Genomic DNA, 20,910 nt, shown 5'->3' with positions numbered 1-20,910 from the left:
AAGTCTCCACCTAACAGGAGAGCCGTGCGTCCTGCTCGCACCGTCTGTCACTGCAACGGCCGATTTCGAGCCAAGCTGACAAAGCAGCTGCAAGCCGCAGTCTGACGGACACCAAGCTTGGCCAGAGCAAAGAGGGAGAAGGGAGGACCCTTGCTGGTGGCCTGATGGGGCAGTCGGGAAGCTTCAGCCCTCTGAAACGAATTGGGAGCTTACCAACAGAGGTGGATGGACTAGGGACCAGAGTCATACACCCTGGGCTAAGCAGCAAAGCTTTCATTTTGGGGCCATTTCTGGGAGAAAGGCATATTAAGCATAAACAAATCTGCCCAGACACCCTCCACTGCAGTCAGCACAAGGGTCCCGAGAAGACCCTCTCGGTCCCCGCTCTGCACTGGAGCTCCCAGCTCTGCAGAAGAGCGGCGCGGGGGGAGGCGTCGGGGGCTGGGTACCCCGACCCACCAGCACACCCGGCTGGGGATGCACGTGCTGCCACGGAGAAGGACCAGCTGTCAACAGAAGGAGGACGCTGGGTCTGCAGGGGAACCTCGCTATTGGCACATCCCCCCTGACGTTTTACAGCCTGCTTCCCAGTCAGGGTGAGTGCACTGTAATGGCAAGATGATGCCATTCAGAGCCGAACTGATTTCAGGGGATTTTTTTCATTAAACTCAGTGTTGCTAGGCTGCTAACACAAGGCAGCTCCACTGCCACCGTGTTAGGCAGATGAACTGTCACTTCAGCTCATTTCAGTGTGAAACACTGTCACTTTTTTCCTTTTTGCATATGCAGTACTCACTGGATAGTTCAGTTCCATGCACAACATATTTATTCAACAGTAATCATTTCATTTCTGCAAAGGAAATATGTTCCACTATTCCTGCAGCTGACAGGCTCTGGCATAAGTTGGAAGCTGAGGCTCCAAAAGGAGGGAGAATATGTTTATGGGATGAACCACAGCTGTTTGCAGTATTCCTCTGCCCTAGCAATTATTTTAATAGGAAGAATTCCTGGAGGGTTATTTGGCTTCTGCACGGCATGTGCTGTGTTCACAGTCCCTAGTTAGGGTATCAGGCGAGTGAACCTCTGAAGACATTTCTGTTCTTGTAAAGCATTTTTTAAAAAGGAAGAGGGTTCAATTCTGCAGCCTGCTTACACACCAGAAAATACTTGCTCCCATGGGTAGCACAAGAAATGGTAGAAAAACTAGTACATTTACATAATCTTCATTATCGTAACATTGTTTATTGGCATTGCTGAACTGCCCCAGACCTCCCCCTGAGGTATAAGGAGAGATCACTACCCCACTTAAACATGCAACTCAAGGTAAGACTTTCCCACAGAAAAGGTGAATTATCTGGCTCCATACATTTTTGCCTGAGGAAAAAAGGTAGGACCTCTTGAACTTGTTCACATTGCACTGTGATTTCTGTGTGTGCCTGTTTTGCACTAAGTTGTAGAGCCATTTCTGGAGACTCAGGTCGGGCTTGCTGCAGTGGGGCAACAGGAATTGTTTGCTCCATTGCTGTATTTCAATGATAAACTGGAGTCCATTTAAAATTCAGCAGCGCCTTGTGAATGCGCTGCTGCTTTGCCTCAGAAGTAATCACTGTCAGGACAGTCCTCAGACAGTACTGCTCACTAAATAAAAAAAACAAAATTCCTCGCTGAAGGGGAAAGCTCCCCAGGGACTAGCAATATTTTAGCCTGCTTGTCATCCAAGGGTTCAAAGTACTTCAGAAGCATTAATTGTCTCATGACATGCCTATAAGATGGAGGTTTAATGTTTACTTAGCAGTGGGTAGCACCGGGGTCTGCAGGCTTGTGGAGTCGCCAGGAGCGTGGAGGTTTGGATCAGGTGTTGTGAATCTCAGAGCATCAGCTGGCGCCAGCACAAGGGAGAAGAAAGTTCCTAAGCCCCCGCCAACCCCCTGCCACAACCAGGCACCACGGCTCTTGCCATAACCCAAGCACACAGGCGAGGCTGGTGCTGGCAGCGTTGCAGGGGCAGGTTTTGCTCCCCAGGCCGGGAGATGCTCTGCTGCCACAGCTCCGCACGCCGTCCCTCCGCCAGCGCCAAGGCAGAGCAGATCCAGCAAACGGACTGGCTCTGGCTGGCTTCCCTGTTGCTTGGCCAAGTCTGCGAGCTGCAGTATTCCCAAGCCCGCACTGTTTTGATTAGTACTGGCAAATGTCCGTGTCCTTCAGTGAAAGCATCTTGAGCAGCCATTGTGATTCGTTTCAGGTGGCTTAATGAGAAAATGAGTGAATCTCTGCCTGGATTTTTACTTTCAAATCAGCTTTCCAAAACATTAAATATTTTAATTCCTTATAGTTTTAAAATGCTACACTCTCATTTTTCTATCTAGAAATGCACATGCTTTTTGTGTACAGGAAAGCTCTAGCAGTTCATCCCACCAACAGGGCTTTAGTCACAAACTTATGAGTATGTAAGGCTGAATATTCATTTGGAGGGATTCATTTAGTAGACCTGGTTACCAATGAAATCAAAGAGCAGCTGAATGGCATTCACACAATGCAGCCTTTGGCATGACTCAAGCCACTGCAGAAATGAACACTGGGATGACGCTCCAGTCGAACAGCCCGTTCAGAAGCAGTGTTGGGAAGGGAAGGATGGACAGAAATCACCTTCCTCAAAGGATCAGCCTCGTGATCAGCTCCAGCTCAGGGCTGTCAATGGTAAACCATTAGTCTAATCCAGCAGCTGCCAGATGCCCCCCTGTGAAGTTTATTACTGTTGACATTTCAGTTAATAATGGTCTATTTTGAAGAGACTGTCTCCATCATTTCTACTGATTAATATGCTTGCAAAGTCCACCACTATGCGCAGAAATCAAATGACTCTCTTATCCAAAAATTGCCCCTCCACCCTCCGGTAACATAGCTGAGGAAGATGGGCATGACTTCTTTGGCCACGGACCTTGCTAGGCAATCCCCAGGTTTAACCACCAGCAGGGTGTTCTGCAGAGAGAACCCTCCGCTTTTCCACTTAGCACAGAATCTGTTTTGTAAAAGTCTAGTTCATCTGCACTATGTGGAGAAAATCATCTATGCTTACCCCTCAGAGGCTGCAAACCATTTCACAACCATGTTCACAAGGAGCTTCTAATCTTCACAGGAAGAAAGGCCACATTGCTAATAGGGAAAAGGCAATGAGACAACAAACTCCAAAAAGACTTTACCCTGAAATATGCCTTTTAGCTTACTGTGCAATGGAAGAAGACAGATGCAAACACACCCAACCTGTGATTATAAACTCCAGGTCACAGTCCGGATGTTCCTAAAAATCATGATTTGTGCATGTCATGTTCAAAGAAGCTTAAAGCATCTGACAAGAATTAGCTTATTTACTCTTCACATCCCTTGAAAAATCTAAGCCTTTATGATAACATTTAACATAAAATTAAGTCTCACCTCAAGTCCAAACCCATTTTTGGATAAAGGCTGCATCCGGCTTCTAACTGTGCTTCATCTCTCCAAAAGTATTTGCTTGGGAGGATTTGCAAATTGCATTCAAGATCAGAGGTTCATGGTTTTACCATTCTCAGAGCTAAGAAACATCTGGGGAGTGATGCTGTCTGCCAGAGCTGTGCAGTAACCAAAGCAGTGGAAAGATCAGCACAGAGACTCAGATCCTCCCAGGTATCCAGACATGTTATTTCTAGTTGAAAGGAATGGGAATCGGTGGCCTAAACGAAAGTTAAATGCTTTAATACTTCTGTGGAAAAAGATGTAAGAGAGCAAAGCATGAGTAAATAACATCTGCCAAATCATGTTTCAGAAAGTTGGCCAGAAAAAAGAAAAACTAACAAACACCCTGTAACTCGCGAAGGGGGAAAACAGGTAACAGTTTGCTATCACCAAATAATGCTTCTCGCATACAGAAATGCCGTCTTTTATCTAGATATTTAGATGAGAACAGAAGTTCAGTGATTTTTGTCAGTGCCATTAGTTTCTCTGGAGAGAATATTAGCACGCTGCTACTGACAGAACATCAGTAACAGGGGAGATAAATTCTTCTGAAGCGTTAATTTTCTCAGCTTTGTGAAATCTAACTTAGGCATCATCACTATACATCAGTGAGGGATAATGTGAACAGGCACTGTAAACACCGTGCTACAAATAAAACAATATAATTCAAGTGGAATCTGTTTCTGAAGGAGATTTCCATTTGGTAACAAAGACAGGGTTTCAACAGTTTCCAATAACAACGCTGCAGCCTAACACAGTTCCATGCTGCTGGTATCTGCCTTTTTCACAAACAGCTTTGCAATAAACACAAATGAAAGTAAGGGCCAGATCTTCTAGGTATGAACCGGCACAGCCCTATGAATCAAGCAATTTAGTAATCATGGGAGAAGGAAAGGCAGGAGAAAATGGGGAAGTAAATGTCATTTTCTTATTATGGGTAGTTATATGCAAACTCACCCTTACTTGTGTTGAATGCAATACCATGTGAAAAGGTAAATTTCTCTGCATTTCCAGTGCAGGTTTGATTTTGATCTGCAGTCTGGATGCCCCAATCATTTGGACCTTTTGAATATTTAATTCCCACCTAATTGCTTCAGTGACAAGCAGTTTTCTCTTACTGCACTTTGTTCAACCCACAATGAGGTTAAAGAAGGAAAAAGGACCTCCTAGATCATCCAGTCTGTGTGCCTGTGACCATAGGACACAGGCTCCTTGTTGGGATCATACAGCTGGATATTTGGCTCTCTAACAAGAACTGTGTAAGAGATTGAGCAACTCTTTTCTTTTTATCTGCCTTCCCATCTGTTTGCTTTATCCAGGCCATTACTAGAACCGGGCAAATACTGCAAACAATTATGCACAAACGTTCCTTGGAATTTTTTTAATTAATTAGTCTTGACCGTTTTCTCAGTCCTTTTACATGGGGTTTTCATTCCTGTGACTTTATTCTACCAGCTCTGTTTACTATCAGAGTATTCACTGAAGCAGCAACTTGTACATGATTATTGGAGATTATTCACTGAGAGTAAAGTGATAAATGAATTATTAATTCTCATTATTAGCCCTATTGCCCTGTTGCCTGGAGGCCTCACTGAACTCAGGACCCCATTGCTTTAGGTACTGTCTAAGCAAACAGGGAGAGACAGTTCTTGCTCCCAAAGGGCTTTCAGCCCAAAGAGGTGACGCAGCTCGGGGGGGAAAGGATGTGAAGAGACAAGACAACTTGCTCAGCATCAGATCCAGCCTCTCGGTGGCAGAGCTGAGAACGGGGCTGTCCTCCAGTGTGCCTCTGGCAGGAGGAAACCTCTGGGTATGGTTTCCTCTCGCCTCCCTTTGTGCACCTGCAGTTTCCTGGGGGTGGGCCAGTCCTCCACAGAGAGATGACGTCTCTCTTCACCCATTTGTGCATCCCATTTAACAGAAATGTACACGGAGAGACAGGATTAGCCACCAGGGAAGGCAGTTCCTAAGGGCTGAGCGCTCGTGAGCTCTGAACCAACCCCACAACAGACCGGCTCGCACTAGACTGAAGGCACACTTGCCTTCTCTGCTGGATGAAGGTCTCAGCCCCCACCTCCCAAAAACCTTTACGGCTTGTCTTGCACCTCCGTGCATCATAGCTGCCCCAACTTCTCAGCTGCTTTCTGTACCAATCAGATCATCCCCATGTCCATCGCATCCCCTTGAAGTAAGTCAACGCTGCTCCTTCATGCAGAGCCTGTACCTAGAGCTGCTGATGGCATTGCACCTGAACCATAAAACCATCATTGCATTTGTGAGACGAGACATAGCCTCAAAAGGCATTACTTCACCACTACCCTACTGTACTCCAGCAGAGAAAGTTCCCTCAAATCCAACACCTTGTGACCAAAATTCATCTGAATTTCTAGAGACAGACCTCCAGACCTGGGCTAAAGAGCATTCGGAGGTTTATCTCATCCCTTGGTGATTGGCTCCAGGGCAGCACAATTACTGCTGCCATGTCCTATCATTATGCCGGCCTGACTATTTCAGGAATATTCAGGCTCAGATAAACTCAAGTGCCTAAGTGCAGGTCAAATGAAAGAGGGCCCCTCTGGGTGACAGCCGTACCTGGGGGAGGATAGCACGTCCACCACGCATCGTGTGCTGGTGGGGTAGTTGCGCGTCGGTGGCAATTCACATCCCCTGAAGAAAGGCAGGCAGTAGGCAAATATTGACAGGATGAAACATGGTCCAGTCACACTCTCTTCCTGCTTGAGGAATGCTGCAATAACCATTAATTTCATTTAAGTGCTTTCTAGTATGGTAGTATTGAACTAAATTGAATCTGTCCACTGGCAAATGCCCTAGTGTGCTGGTTTTCACTGGGGTAGAGTTAATTTTCTTCCCGGTAGCTAGTATGGGGCTGTGGTTTGGATTTGTGCTGAAAACAGTGTTGATAACACAGGGATGTTTTTGTTATTGCTGAGCAGTGCTTACACAGAGCCAAGGGCTGTTCTGCTTCTCCCCCCACCCCACCATCGAGCAGGCTGGGGGGGCACAAGGAGTTGGGAGGGGACACAGCCAGGACAGCTGACAGAAACAAAGCAGCAAGCACGCAGAGCCTGTGGGACCATTCATAAATTCAGTCCATATTCCTCTAGTGAATATGTGTCATGAGACAGGTCTAGATACTTCATTTAGATTGACAGGAGGAGACCTGATAAAGACAGAGTAGAGAAACATAGTCTCCAAACTACTGTCTCTTTCTCTGGGGAAGACATGTTACTAGCCCCCAGAAGAAAATATTTTAATTCATAAATGTCTACAAATGCCCAAGTAGCAGACCCTTCCACTGCCGTTCTGTGAGCCTTCATTAGCACGCTCCTCGTTCCAAATTCGTAACAAGCTCTCTGGTGAGTTTTGTTCTGCCTTTCATGCACATTGTAAATGCCCTGGAAGCGGAGGAATTCACATTTAAATCCCATTTAAAAATATCTTTTAGCCTAGAGCTACACCTAAGGCATAAAACAGACCGATGAAATGCTGACATGGATTTTCCAGGTCGTCTGTGCTGCAAATTTGCAGGGATCGAGCATGTAACTGCTGCAGCCCTTACTGCAAAAGTGAACCCAGCCCTCCAAAGGATGCGGGCAGGGCAGCGGCTGCCCGAGCAGAGCCTGCGATGGAGACCTGCTCCTGGTCACGCAGGTTTTTCTCACACGGAGCAGCAGCGAGAAAGGCATTGTTCACCCACGATATAGTCTCATCATTATATATAGTGCTGACTGATAGTAGTAATGATACTTTAATCAATATTAATAACATTTAATATGAGCACTAAAAGGTCCCATTATTTTTCCAGTGTAAAGAGCTATGAGAAATAAATATCCTTTTCCACAAAGTTTGCTGTTCTACACTCAAAGCAAAAGGCAGATAAAATAAGTGGCCAGAAAAATCCAAGAAACGAATAAGACAATATAACAAAAGTTTTTATTCTGTTTTGAATTAACTCAGTGGTTAACTATTCCCCTACCATCTCCTGCCCCAGGCATCTGAACTATTTCTAGCTTAGTCATGGTCTTGCTGAACAGACAAGATGTTTTTAACCTTTCTGGGCAAAAGCTTTGTGCAATATGTGCAGTTCCTGCTGAGATAGGCATAAATTCCATGCAGGACAAACTTGCATATTTTAGGAGGCCTGGGTTTTAATATCACTATCTGCAAACATAAAAAATAACACTTTTCCACTCCCTAGGGGTAAATTGTAGAAATGAAATAATGTACCTGTGCAATATGCAAGTACATTCAAATTAGCATTGCCACTTAAGCTACATACATCCTTTACTAACTGGGTTTTTTTCTAATGCTAATCTTCAAACGAAAATAAGACTAGGTATCTGCTCCTTTACTGCAACCCTTAAATGGCTTGCTTCTGTGCCACAGACAAGTCCAGTTTTGAGCAAGATACTGCATCTTAAGGCACGTACCTTAAATAGATGTTGGTGTATGTTTGGGCTAGGACAGCACTTCAAAGCCTGGTGGATTCTGCACTAAAAAGATGCCCAGAGGTTTCCTCATTTATTGTGTCTGTTGGGTTGAAAGAATGCTTCATAATCCCCTGATGAGCACATCATCCCTTATTCAACACTCCTACAATGACAAAACACAAATGACCACTCCCAATATTTCCATCGCTAACACCTCTTGCAGCTCTATAGATTTATCCACGGTCATTTTATTTCTTTGGCATTTTCTGATCTTTTTCTCAGAGGTTTTTTTGAATCTCACCTTCAGCTTCCAAGTCAGGAACCTGAAATGCAGATGATGAAGCTGCTGGGGAGAAGGTTGGAAGGGAGCAAAAACCCCACAGAGGAACAGTTTCTCCACTCCCACACCAACTGCAATTTGCAAAATGTGATCAATATGATGCATAACTGTGGAAACCCACACACACACAAATAAAACAAGAAAGGCGCTGTAAAATATGATGGGGCAGGAAAATGAATGATCTCTGTCAACTATTTAAAAGCAATCCAGTAATGTGAACAATCAGAAGTGAAGAAAAATCAATACACCTCTCATGGTGCAGAAATGGAAAACAAGCTGGATTTTACTCCTGCAAAATCCATGCAAACAAAACCCAACAGATTAATTCTGCTTGTCAGTAAATGTGGTCATTTCTTCAGAAACAGAACCACCACCAGAAGAGCACTCTCTTTAGACACAATACTGTGTTTATTGACATCCATTATAAAATCCCCCCTGGTGTCAGTGGTACATGATTGAGTCTTTACACAGTAATTATGAATAATTGTGTTTTATTCCCAACACATTTAATTTGTTTAATAAAAAATCCACCAGGAAGACCTCAAGCAAAGCAAACAGAGGGAGAACATAGCATGCCAAATACAGCCCAATGTCTACTTCTCCACCTAATTTCCAGAAAGTGCAGTAGAGCAAAGAAGAAAAGCAGTACTATCCCTGTTAGAGAAAACAGACAATTAGAGGCACAATTGGAGTGTCCCAAAGTGGCCATTTTTATACTCCAAATTGCAGCCAACTTCTGACTTCAGGTAAGAGAGGGGAAATGGCATCAGGAGGATAAAGGAAGACATTTCTGTAGCAACTCAGGAGGTGTGGGGGTCCTTCCCAGAAAGAGGTTGATGGAAACTGCATGGGGGGAGTATAATATGGGAAGGAATCAAAGGGGAGGTAGATTAGTGGGCAGAGCATAATGTAGCAGTACAATTTATCATGCTGCCCAGCACTTTACAGAGCTACACAATTTGTCTCACAGGTCTCAGTACCATGTGTGCACAGAAAGACAGATCTATTAGTTTTCCTTTCCAAACTTTCCTCTCCTACTGGACATATGAAATATAGCCAGAAACATCATGGAAATTAAAGACCGCGGCACTGGCTGTAAGACAATGGGAACTGCTAGGTGTTCAGTCAGCTCTCGAGCCTTAGCCAAACCTGTGTTTGTCATTATTAGAAGTACACAATTATTCAGCAATCTTCTCTCTGTATCTCAGTGGCAATCGCAATGGCCAGCTCCACCGAGCATGGGGCAGTCCTGCGTTTGGTTCCTCTGGTCCTCTAAACATCGCCATAGGTAGTGACCCTCAAAAGCAGAAGTCAGGAAACCTGGACGTTTAACAACCCGGGTTAAATTCTGGATGCCTGAAGCAGACAGTGCACATGTCAGGTCCTTTAAAAAGAGCAGGCAACCTCCATCAACAGAAGGGAGCAGAAGGGCACAGTGCGTGCTGCTGGCCCACACACTGATTGTCCCCTCGGCTGCTCCTCTGCCTCTGCTGCGCCCCGGGGGACCACGGTGTCCTCAGCGGGCTGCAGGTACAACGACCAGCGCGAGCAGCCAGCAGCCCAGCTCCTCAGCTGCACCACAGTATCGTCTTGTTCTCCAGAATCTCAGCTCTCACTAATAATAAAGAAGCCACTGTTTGCGAAAGTGGGAGCCAACAACTTCCCCAAAAGGCCCATTTTGTCTTCAACACACACTACAGATGTGCACAAGGCACTTAGATGCAGGCAGGACGCTCTCACTACTGGCAAAGCATGGCTCTTAAGTGGAAAATTATGAAGCTGTGAGGAACTTAACTACAAAAAATACCTAGTTTTTGCAGGAAATATGTTCCCTAAATCCATTCTTATGATATGACTGCTTTCCCCCCATCAGCCTTCCTTTTTGCTGAGCTGCTTATGGGATTAACCTCTAAATCAAACTCTTCAGAAAAACCAAAGTTCATACGAATCTGTCACCAATCTTCTTCCAAACTGTGGGGGGAAAAAAGACTTCATGAAACGGCAAAGGCTTCTGCTCAGTTAATTGGCAGACAACTAAGACAAATGCAAGGGGAGAAGGCTCTGAAAGGCTGTTTCAGAGAAAAAAACCAACATACCGTAGTTTAGGATGGTGCTGCCTCTGGTACCCCACAGGTAGAAGCTGGGTGGAGGTGCAGGGTGCTCCTGCTCATGGCCATGCAGCTCGGGGTGACCCCCGCAGGCGGTGGGGACACCCACACCCCCTCCAGCAGCACTCAGCAGGGCAAACGCTGAGGCCGCTCAGCATCCCTATGTGTAACACAGAAAGTGAGGTAACGCTGGAAGAATTCCAAGCAAGCCAAATTTGCTGCTTCTCATTAGGACAAAGATTCTTTGAAATTGTAGCATTTGGTAAAGTTGTAAAGGAGACTTTAGTAACGCTATGAAAACAAACCCGCCTTTTTCAGCTTGCTGCACACCGTTGGTGCTGAACTTTTCCTAATAGCAGCTGTTCTGTTTCTGAGAAGTTGCTCTTACAGCGTACGATTTTTGAGATCTCTTGCAGCACCTCCAACATTGCAAAAAAAAAAGGATCTCCCATTTTAGTCAAGCATGTAAGCTCTATGCCTCTACAAGTAAAATGATTTATTTTTATTTTATCTTCAGCATCTACATTCCGTGGTGTGCTTGGAATTTATTTTTCGTGTCCAGAGCAATGGCAAGCGGCCAGTAAAGCCCTTCGCCGCCGAGGCGATGCTGCCGCTCTGTGGTTCCCATGCAGATGGCCTGAACCAGCCTCTGCCTCCACATCATAGAGACTCTGAGCTCTGCGTCTGCTTTCAAATGAAGCACTTCATCCTTATCCCCTTTGCATCACTCCTATGTAGGATCTGTCCACACAGTTTAGATCAGCTTGAAAGAGCCTTTTGTCCTGGCTTACGGTAAGCTGGATTCAGGTCCTGTATGTTAACTGGATGTGCGATTATGAAATGAACATTCAGCCTGAAGGACCTACATGGGAAGGAGCAGATGGCTCTTGGTCACCCAGCCAGGGACACCAAGGCACACTAGGACACTTACCTCAAACACGGCCACCCAGCTCAGCAGACAGCAGCTCCCTCCTTGTTAGTACTAAGAGGAACTGGAAAGAAGATGGCACTTGTCCACTGTAAGCGTAAAGGACAGTGCTGAACCGGCCGGGCAAATTCTTTGTCACTGGGAGCTTTTCACTCAAGCTGGTCTTTCCACACACACCTTCCACTCCCCAAAAAAACACTTAAACTCCATTTAATGCAGGAATAAAAATCTCTGCCCTCTGTTCCAAGCAGATCAGCTCCTCAGAACAACTGTTCCAGGCCTTTAAGGATCCATGGCCCATTACCTGAGGCACCACATGCACCTGCAGCAGGGACCCAGCCTGATGGTCATGGTAACAGCTCTGCTCTCATTTGCTTTTTGCCCAGCACAGGCATTTTCCCATGCAGACTGTGTGAGCAGTCTTACAGACCCCATCCTCCACAACCACTGCAGCAAAACATCTATTTTTCTTTCAGTATTCCACATAGGCTTTCTGGGTTGTTGGTAGGTTTACTTGAGGCAACGTGAAATGAAAAGCTGCTTGCACCAACAAACCACAGGTTAAGTCAGACAACCCTTGCAATTAGCCAGGAGTTACAGTGGCCACCCCAGCTCATACAGTGATAATCAGCACAGACGCAGGCAAAGCACTGCCAAACACCAAAAAATTTGACATGAGGAGTACAAGTTTCAGAGACTTTTGGCAAGTGTTTTTGATTTCTCTTCCTCATTCCTCCCCTTTTCTTTTTATAGCTCAGCTTCTTCACTGTCTCCTATCCTCAAGCACTCAAGCAGCAAACTGAGATTAGAGAGAAGGTATCTGAACAAACAGCTTCGCCTGCCTTCCAAAGTAAACTCTAAAGCTCTTAAAAGTAGCTCTAAATACATTGTTTAAGATAGTGCATGCTAAGGGATGAACTCCAGCAGTGCCATTTAAGGCATTTTTGATAATACAGATCAAGTCATGAAAATGCTTTTGCAAACACTGTGGCTTATCTCCAGCTGTGGGCAGGAGAGCAGGACTTACGCCTTCACTTTTCCCTTCTGCAAGAGAAGAAAGGAGGAATATGCATCAAAAGCATCATCTCCATGGTGAGGGCAGAGAAGCAGCAGGAGGTTTCCTAGAAAACATTGGGTTTGGTCAGAACTAGTGCAGGAAATGAAGCAGCTGCAGAAAAACCTTTTCAATTATTCAGCTGGAAGAAACAGTCAAAAGCGATGTTTCTAAACCAATGGGCAGCAACAGGATCTTCCCCAGAAATCTGGATAAGACACTATCTGTTGAGGGCTGGCTGTGCCATAAGCAGTCGAGACCTCATTCTGTTTTAAAGTAAAGGGCGTTTGTCCTTAGGCTAATGCACTAGCAGAAAGTACTGTGACAATGTGCAAGTTGCAAACCCACTCCGCTGCCTGATGTCACGCCTCTCCATATATCCCCCTCCTAATGGCATTCTGAAGCAGCAGAGACACCATTTCCAGGAATGGAGCCAAACTCATTAAACTACTAAAGTAATGTAAATGTCATAACGACTGCTTTTTCTGCATATGGCACCAAACTCTGTAACAACTCATCTAAAAACTGCCCAGCTTAGTACCTGTAACGATGCAGTGTTACAGTAGTGGAAACCTCACCTCAGTTATTAAAGCTGAAAAATTCCACAGCTAAGTATAGTTGCTGGTGTACTCTTGTTATCCAGCAATATAACAAGAAAGCTATTATTTATCTCTTTCCCTTGTGTTGCTTAAACTACTCATTGTATTGTCATTTCTAATTTTGTAGGAGCTCTCTGCAGAAGGAGCCCTGTCTCATACCTAGAAAGTATAATGCATACAAAAAGCACTGTTTAAATAAGACAACTGATGCGTGGCAAGACAGACATCAAATTACTACTTAAATGTTGCTTATGCAAACACATCGGCAGGTAATGATGAACTACAGTCACTTCTGCATGTGTCTTGTTTCTTGTTATCCTGAACTTTCAGGGTTATTACAATTTACATTAGATGCTAATTCATCTGTGGAGCTTAGACATATATTGAATACGTTCTGTGATAACTTCCATTAGCCTTTGTAGTTTGTTCAAAAGCTCTGTGGGTATAGGCTGGAAAAAAAACCCTACATTTCAGAGAACTAGCCAACTATGCTGCTATTTGGGATGGGACCCAGAGCCCATACTGTACATCTCAAGAATTCCCTCCCAAGTCAGTACAAGTCACCTTGTAAATTAATCCTCTCCAAGAGGCTGAATAGGACCCTTAATAACTGAGAAAGAGGGAATGCTCATTTTTTTGAAGGTGAGAATAACCCCCTGACAAGATGTTACTCAAATGCAAGCCTGTTTTGTAAAAGCAAGTGGAGGATTACGCTTTCATTTCTGTATTTCCAGTGCCACCTTCTGTACAGAAGAGGAAACCTCTGAGTTTCAGGAGCTCCAAGGAATGAAACTGGAAAATTCTTCTCCACCCACATGGGAACACAGTCACTACTGAAATTAAATACTGAAAGATTTACATTTTCAGTAGCTCAACAGCATATCGAGTTGTGTGCTTAAGACACCCACATGTGCCAAAAACTTCCAATTTTACAAAGAAAGTACATCAGCTTCACCTTGTGTTTTCCATAAATTTGTACAGCTTCTGGGATGACGTGTAATGGATGAGAGAAATAAACATTCATTATTATTAAAAAAATCGAACTGAAGTATAAATCTGGCTATAAATATCAAAACTTCTTGTTAAATGAATTCTCAGGACCATAATTAAAGTGAACAGGCATAGTTTTTCTTCTCTGTGTCATCCCAAGTCTTTCCCCAGGGAAAGGTTTGAAGTGATTTTCAGTCCCATTAGACTGCCTGACTGCTGCAGTGCACTGCCTGTGCTTTGGGAATGCACACCTCATCCTTGAATACTCGACTTCATCCAATAGCATGTACAAATGACTGCTGTAAACATTTGCTATGAATAGTTTTTTTCATATTGTATCGAGTTCATATTGTATCAAGAGCATAAAAAAATCCCTAAATTGGATTTTCTTGTCCCTAGTTCCAAATTTAAATATTAACACCAAGCCTGCTTTTTATTAGCAGCTGCCTTGATTGCATCTCAAGCCACATAAAGCCATCCATCAGAGCTGGATCTGGACCAGTGACCTAGCAGAGATGCCCAGATGCTCCATCCCTGGCAGTGGTCAAAGTCAGGTTGGATGGGGCTTTGAACAACCTGGTGTAGTGAAAGACATCCCTCCCCATGGCAGGGGGGCTGGAGTAGATGATCTTTAAAGTTCCTTTCCAACCCAAACCATTCTGTGACCTCATTCTTCATTCTACTTTCTAACAGTGGCTAGAAAATTACTTGATGAATTACTTTTCGGAGGTTTTCCAATGAGTACTATTCAGCATGATTATCTGGTACATAGAGACTTTCATTAAAAAGACAGACAAGTTCTTATCAGCTTCCCTAATAGATGTACTGCACTGTTCTTGCCAGATCCGATAAGCTCTGAAGATGATTCGGAACGGCCTTAAAATGCCTAACCACTTTTAATTGGGGTTGGAGTGACACTGTTCACAAGTGGGTGGCAGCGGGGCTCCGAGCATCGCCAGCGAGCACCCTGGGGACGGCACTGAGCACCCTGGCAGAGCAGAGCCGCATGGGCTGACAGTGCTGGGGTGTGGGCAGTGGGCAGCGGGCAGCACCGGCTGCTCCCCAGGGGAGCGGGCATTACCTCAGGCTTCTCTGACCAAGTTTTGTCTGACACGAAGCCAGTGTAGCAGGGAAGGAGGAAGGGCTCCGGTTTTCCCCAGCCACATGCAAACACCCGACCTCTGCTCCCTTCCCACTCCGCAGAGCACGGTTGAGGCAGGGCAGGTGGTTCTACGCCAGGTTCTGCCACTAATGCGGGTCCCAAATTTCGCTTGTTTAGGTCAGAGGTTTTCAAACCAGGAGAGGCAGAACATCCGCGTGGCAACTTACGTTTGGTTATGGGCTCGCAATAGTCAGCTGGAAGCCTAAAGGGCTGACAGCTGCTCCTTGCTGCTGCATTTGTGACCCACTTAAGGACTCCATGTGAGGCTTTAGGTATGATTTTGTGCTGTGCTTGTAGCATCAAAGCATGCTTCATGTCTGCAGATGCTCCTGTAACTGAACGATCAAATTATTCTCTTCTGTGATCAGAACTAGAAGTCATGACATAGTGAGCATACCTACAAGAAGCAGAGAAGATGCTTGGGCAGTAGAAGTCCTCAACCATCTTTCCATGATTCCAGTCCTCCAAGCAGGTAAGCAGCCAAGCAAAAGCCACTGTGTTTTCAGCTCCAGTTTTGTGTACATACACAATTCATTTGCAAAAGCAAGCTGGGTAGTCTGTTCTTAGTTCTGTGGAAAGCTGGAATTGAATGAATTAAAAACTCCAGGCAAACTGCTAATGCCTTGTAAAGCACAGAGAAAGAAAGATCACTTCCAGGTACGAAAATTACTCAAGCCTATAGACAGCTGCATGTCCAAAGAAAATATCTTAATTCAGTAAGTAATCTGGTAATAAACCTCTAGGAGATAAATGCTGTAATGATTATTTATATTTTCCTCTTATGCCTGGATTCATGCTTGATTGGATTCTCTGTAGTTTATAAGAAAAGGAAAAGCAGCAGAGTTTCAAAGTGCCACTCATCATGTGTATCTGTCTATAGACAGAGCCTAGAAAATTAGGATCCTGATTGGAGCATCTCAAGTTCAAAATTATATGGAATAAGGCTGAGCTGTAAAATTGTGTACACAGTATATCATAATTGCAGCTACTGCTGGAATAAATTACAGCGAGTGTCTTAAATATTCTAGGGCAGAACTGAAGAAGGTTCTTCAGCTTCAAAAGAGCTTCCTGTCCAGAAAACATAACCCCAAACTAGAGACTGACTTGGGAAAAGGACCTGTAATATTTGGGTTTGTATTTCACCTGATGAGTAGGACTCCCAGCAGTTGAGCACTCTCAAGAACACTATTTAAGGATTTGGTCCATCTCAGCTATAAAAGTGAACAACTTAGCTCAATTACTATCCCCCAAATCCTCTGCAACCTGGATTTAGGCGGTTGCTTCCACAACACTCGCAGTTTGTTTAAACTAAAAGAGTGAGTGAAGAAATTCTGGCTGAGAAGTCTGTTTTGAGTTATTTTCCAGTTGTCTGGAGAATTTGAGTTTCCCTCCCACCAAATTTGAGAGTCCAGATTCTTTGGGGAACTTCCTCATTTCTGGCTGGAATATTCAACTGTTAATTCCCAGCTTGCCCATCTGCAAGGTCTAGAAAACATTCCTGTTCCTTTAAAAGGTATGTCTAAACTGTTTAACTGTCAATGTTGTCTCACACTATTTAATTTTACAGCTTAACTTTTTAAACCTCTCAAAATTGATACTGGTTTCTATGTGAGGAACCATCCAGAATTTTGCACTGTATAATTATTATCTTGTGTTTTACCAGATAAGCTTTATTTACCAGACAGCTTTTCCCAGGCATTGCACAGCGATCGCACATTTCAGGTAACAGAAAAAGTAACATTCCCCTGGAGACTTTCATATACTCAAAGTATTGAAGGGAAATGCAGTTGGCCAGGGCATTGCAGCTGCAGTCCCAAAAGTTAATTGGTGAAGAGCTACCCCCGCTGTATTTCAACTGTACCCCAAACCTGAGACTTTTTCAGATTGATTATGTGGAGGAAACCTGCCCTTTCCTTCCTATCTACACTGGGGTGTTACAAATACATACTACGGTCTTACACATTGCAACCATTGTCACTGTCATGTCACTTCCCAGTACTTAGCTTCTGGACTTCTGTGATGATGCACCTCAGTCTATTTTTAAAAGCCTCCTGAGTTTACAAATAGCTTAAGCTAACTTCTTAACATACTGTAAGACAAAATGCTTTTATTAAAAAGCATATGTTCTCCCTTGTGTTGAGGATTATACATACATTGCAGAAGCTAATAACCTCAAAACAGCTTCTCAAAACCATAATTGTTTTCTATTTATATACTTCCATACCATCATCACTAAAAGTCCTAACTTAAATCACCAAAGCTTTAACATAGCCTTACCCATTAAGCCTTATCTTAGTTTTTCAGCAGATGGAGCACTCTCATGGTGTTTGCACAGAAAGCAAGCTCTGCAGCTTGAGCTGCCCTTTTACAGCTAGGGAGAAGTTTTGAGTGAAGAAACTGAAAGAGGTTGGTCAGCTGGCATGTGCAAAATGGTTGCAAGTCAGGGTCGGAACAAGAATGCAAGGCTCTAGTTCCCATCTCCAAACCACAAACTTGTGTTGCTTAACCCCCCACCCCCACGACCTGGTGTTATCTGATCAAGAGATACACAGCTGCAATGCTTAAAAATAGCAGGAAGGCTCTGAGGACAAGCAGCCCGTAACATGGTGGCTGGGCCACTGCAGCAAGAGACTCACAGCCCCATCCCCATGCAACCTCCCCAGCAGGACCCTGGCAGGGTCAGTGATGCAGGAGCAGGCAGCTGCCAGCACCAACAGCCAGCAGTAGCGCTCAGCACCATCCATCGCTGCAGAGCCCATCGCTGGCACATACAGACCCCATGCCTACACACGAAGCTTCTCAGATTCACCCACACCAGCCTTTTCTCTATCCCTCGTTTAAAAAAAAAAAAATTAAATGGATTATTTACCATATCAGGAGCACTCTACTGAGACCATAGAGTCTCACTACATCCAAGCAGATAAAATGTGGCAGAAACTCAGCCTGGAAGCCAAGACAGGGAGAGCTCTTCCCAGCACCCTCTTGCAAGCAGCCTACCTAACATTGCTACTGTCACACAGCTGCCTTTTATAATAGTCCCGCAGGTTAATTGGGCCACTCAGCTGACTTCAATTTGCCACCCAAAGTGTCGGGATGCTCTTTAGCACTTCCCAGCATTGAGGCCACACGTAGGCTCCTGTGCACATTCTCTCACAGCTTTTAGGTTTGCAGTGATTTCCAAAGCAACAGCCAGTGTGGTGGGAAAGAAATGCTGGTTCATTAAGCCTTCTATTGCAGTAAGAGTTACGGAGAGGTTATTACATCTGTTGCTCTGTCACATAAAAATGAGTTGAGAATAAAATATAGCATGGCTCAGGGACAGAAGAAAAGCGAGCTACAAAAGTGCTGCTTGGGCAGTGTTGGACCGTGCCCTTCCTGACTCGGGGGGCATCCTGCATCCTGGATTGTCACATCCCGTGGCTGTGCACGAAACGGGAAGGTCCGGTGGCCTGCAAGCCGTGAGCCAGGCTAAAGGCTTGCCCCCAGGACTAAGTCACGGGTGGGTTGGGAACTGGCCCACCCAAGCCCCCAACCCTGCTCAGGCTCTGCAGTACAGCCCCGGGGCACTTAGATGGTGGCTGGTGCCCGCTGCTCCCACACACACACACACAGAGCCCTCCAGTGTTGGCACCACTGCCTGGTCCCAGCCCCTCACCACTGCCTCTCCCACACGCAGTGCTTGCCCTCCTCCGCTCGGCCCTGGCCACGGAGGGCTGGTTGGGCTCTGCCTTCTCCACGGACCACCGGGCAGCTGTGCCCACCCAGTGGGTATTGCACCAGAAAAAGGGAGGCACAAAACCTGCCTGTTCGCTTACAGTGGAACCACCGAGCAGGTGGAACGCGTGGCTCGCCGGGCTGAGATGGTCCTGGAGGAAATCCCGAAGGGAAACGCTTCCCTGGTGCTCAGAGATGCGGAGGTGAGAGAGGAAGGAACCTACTGGTGCTTGGTGTCAGTGGCTTCTCTCGCTGGGGTACAGTCAATCCAGCTGCAAATAGAAGGTAATAGCATGGGCTCAGGATTTCTTTTTTAAGACCAATGGGAAGTGCTCAGACGCATAGCACATAAAACTGTATTTGGTTTTGTTTAATGATGGAAACAGAATTTATGAGTTGAGAGACTTAGTAGTGTAATAAATTTTCACTCACCAGAAAAACCCACAGTGACCATTAACATCACCTCTCTGTCACTGGTGGAAGGAGAGCAGCACAAGCTGGGCTGCAACATCAGGCACTACTACCCACACAACACCCAGGCTCAGTGGCTCCAGGAGCCAAAGGACACCTGGAAGGTCCCCGATGTCATGAAGAACGTTCTCTCGAGTGGTGACCCGCAGAGCAGCAATGGGACCTACAGCTCCTCCAGGTGCTTCCTGCTCACAGCGTCCCTGAAGGACGGTGGCCATAAGTACACGTGCTGGGTAGACCACCCCAGCTTGCAGTCCCCCATCAGAAGAAGTGTGACCACGGAGGTGAGGGGTACACCGCTCACTTGGGGACATTGTCCCCTGCACCCTTGACCCCATGGGATTGCTGGGGGGGAACTTCCCACTGATCTTTCCCCTTTCTCACTCTTCCCTTCCAGTGTTCTTCTCAAAAAAAAAATCCAACAAATATTCTTTTTTCATCAGACTTCTGCCATCTTAATGAAAAACAACAAAATTGACTCCTTGATTCAAAACTAAATAAATGAGGTAGACCACTTTTTTTTTGCCAAAATGTCCATTTATTAGGGAAGTCAGTTCCTGGCCAGTTCCAGCCCAAAATTAACAGTCTTCATAAGAAAGAGCTGGGTCTCTTTTGAAGCATCTGCCAGATGCCCTTAGCAAAACATAGAGAACTCTCTTAACAAAGCAAGTTTGAAATGTGAGGGGGGTTTTGTCTTGGGCAAGATAGGAGATAATCTTTGCAGAGAGGATTGAGTGAGGACAGCATTTCAGACCAAATAGCAGTGCCAAGCCAAGCTATTTGGAGTAAATCTAAATTTGGCCTTTAATTCAGTGGGATCAGTGAACTCCAATAAAATGTGCTGCAGCCTGATTGCAGTTGCAGGATCACCGCCTGCTCGCTGGTACTTGTTCTCACCCTGATCCCCTGCAGTCGACCTGTATGAGCTGCTGGTCCCATCCACGTCCCCGTCCCCTGCGTGCGATGGCAGCATGGCCAGGGTCAGGCAGCGTGGCTGGGGTCAGACTCTCGTGTCTCTGCTGTTCTTCTTTCTTTTGTTCGTGGGCAGAAGCTACCTCCACCGCCTGGCTGCTGCTCCTCCTCAGCCTCGCCGCGTGCCTCGCAGGCACCCTTTGCTACCACCACAAAGGTAAAATAACCTCCAGGCTACCAAATCTGGGCTGTGGGGAGGGAAGGCGTCTGCTGGTGGTGGCACTGCTGTGCCAGCCATCCCCATGGTGGGTGGGTGGCCGAGGCTCTCCCCAGGACCCCTGTCACCAAACTGGGTTACCAGTACCGGGAGGTGGAAGCCATGCTTTGTCTTCTTTTAGTCATAATCTCTTTTTTTCCTTTTTCCCTGTCCTAGCGAGGAGCACTGCTAAGGTAGGTGTGTTTTCTGATTTCCGTTTTCTACCTGAAATAGATTTGGTGCTTCCCATTTTACCCTTCACTAATTCATTGCTGTTTTACCCTCCAGCCCAAACCTTACTAGAGACGGGACCTCCAGTGCCAGCCAGGTAAGGAGCAGAGCTCCTCTAAACAGCACACAAAACATGTTGAGTGCCAAATCTGGAAAGGAGGGTGGAAAGTAACATCCTGAAGGCCACTGTCTGCTGGGGAACCGT

General features: G+C 45.5%; 1 protein-coding gene across 1 annotated transcript in view; it reads left to right on the top strand.

Annotated features, from left to right (window-relative positions):
* LOC104835799 (tapasin-related protein-like) overlaps positions 1 to 19,638 on the top strand; it is a 75,233-nt gene extending 55,595 nt beyond the window's left edge. Inside the window, exons 2-3 of the mRNA XM_010573971.1 lie at positions 18,939 to 19,120; positions 19,271 to 19,638. Of these exons, the coding sequence (XP_010572273.1) occupies positions 18,939 to 19,120; positions 19,271 to 19,638 (550 nt within the window). The remainder of the gene's footprint in view (positions 1 to 18,938; positions 19,121 to 19,270) is intronic.
* The last annotated feature ends 1,272 nt before the right edge of the window (positions 19,639 to 20,910 follow it).

The sequence above is a fragment of the Haliaeetus leucocephalus genome, unplaced genomic scaffold (genome assembly GCF_000737465.1).
Source record: "Haliaeetus leucocephalus isolate CR32 unplaced genomic scaffold, Haliaeetus_leucocephalus-4.0 Scaffold395, whole genome shotgun sequence".
NCBI lineage: Eukaryota > Metazoa > Chordata > Aves > Accipitriformes > Accipitridae > Haliaeetus > Haliaeetus leucocephalus.
Note: the sequence above shows the minus strand (reverse complement) of the source record. Positions and strands in the feature narration are given on the sequence as shown.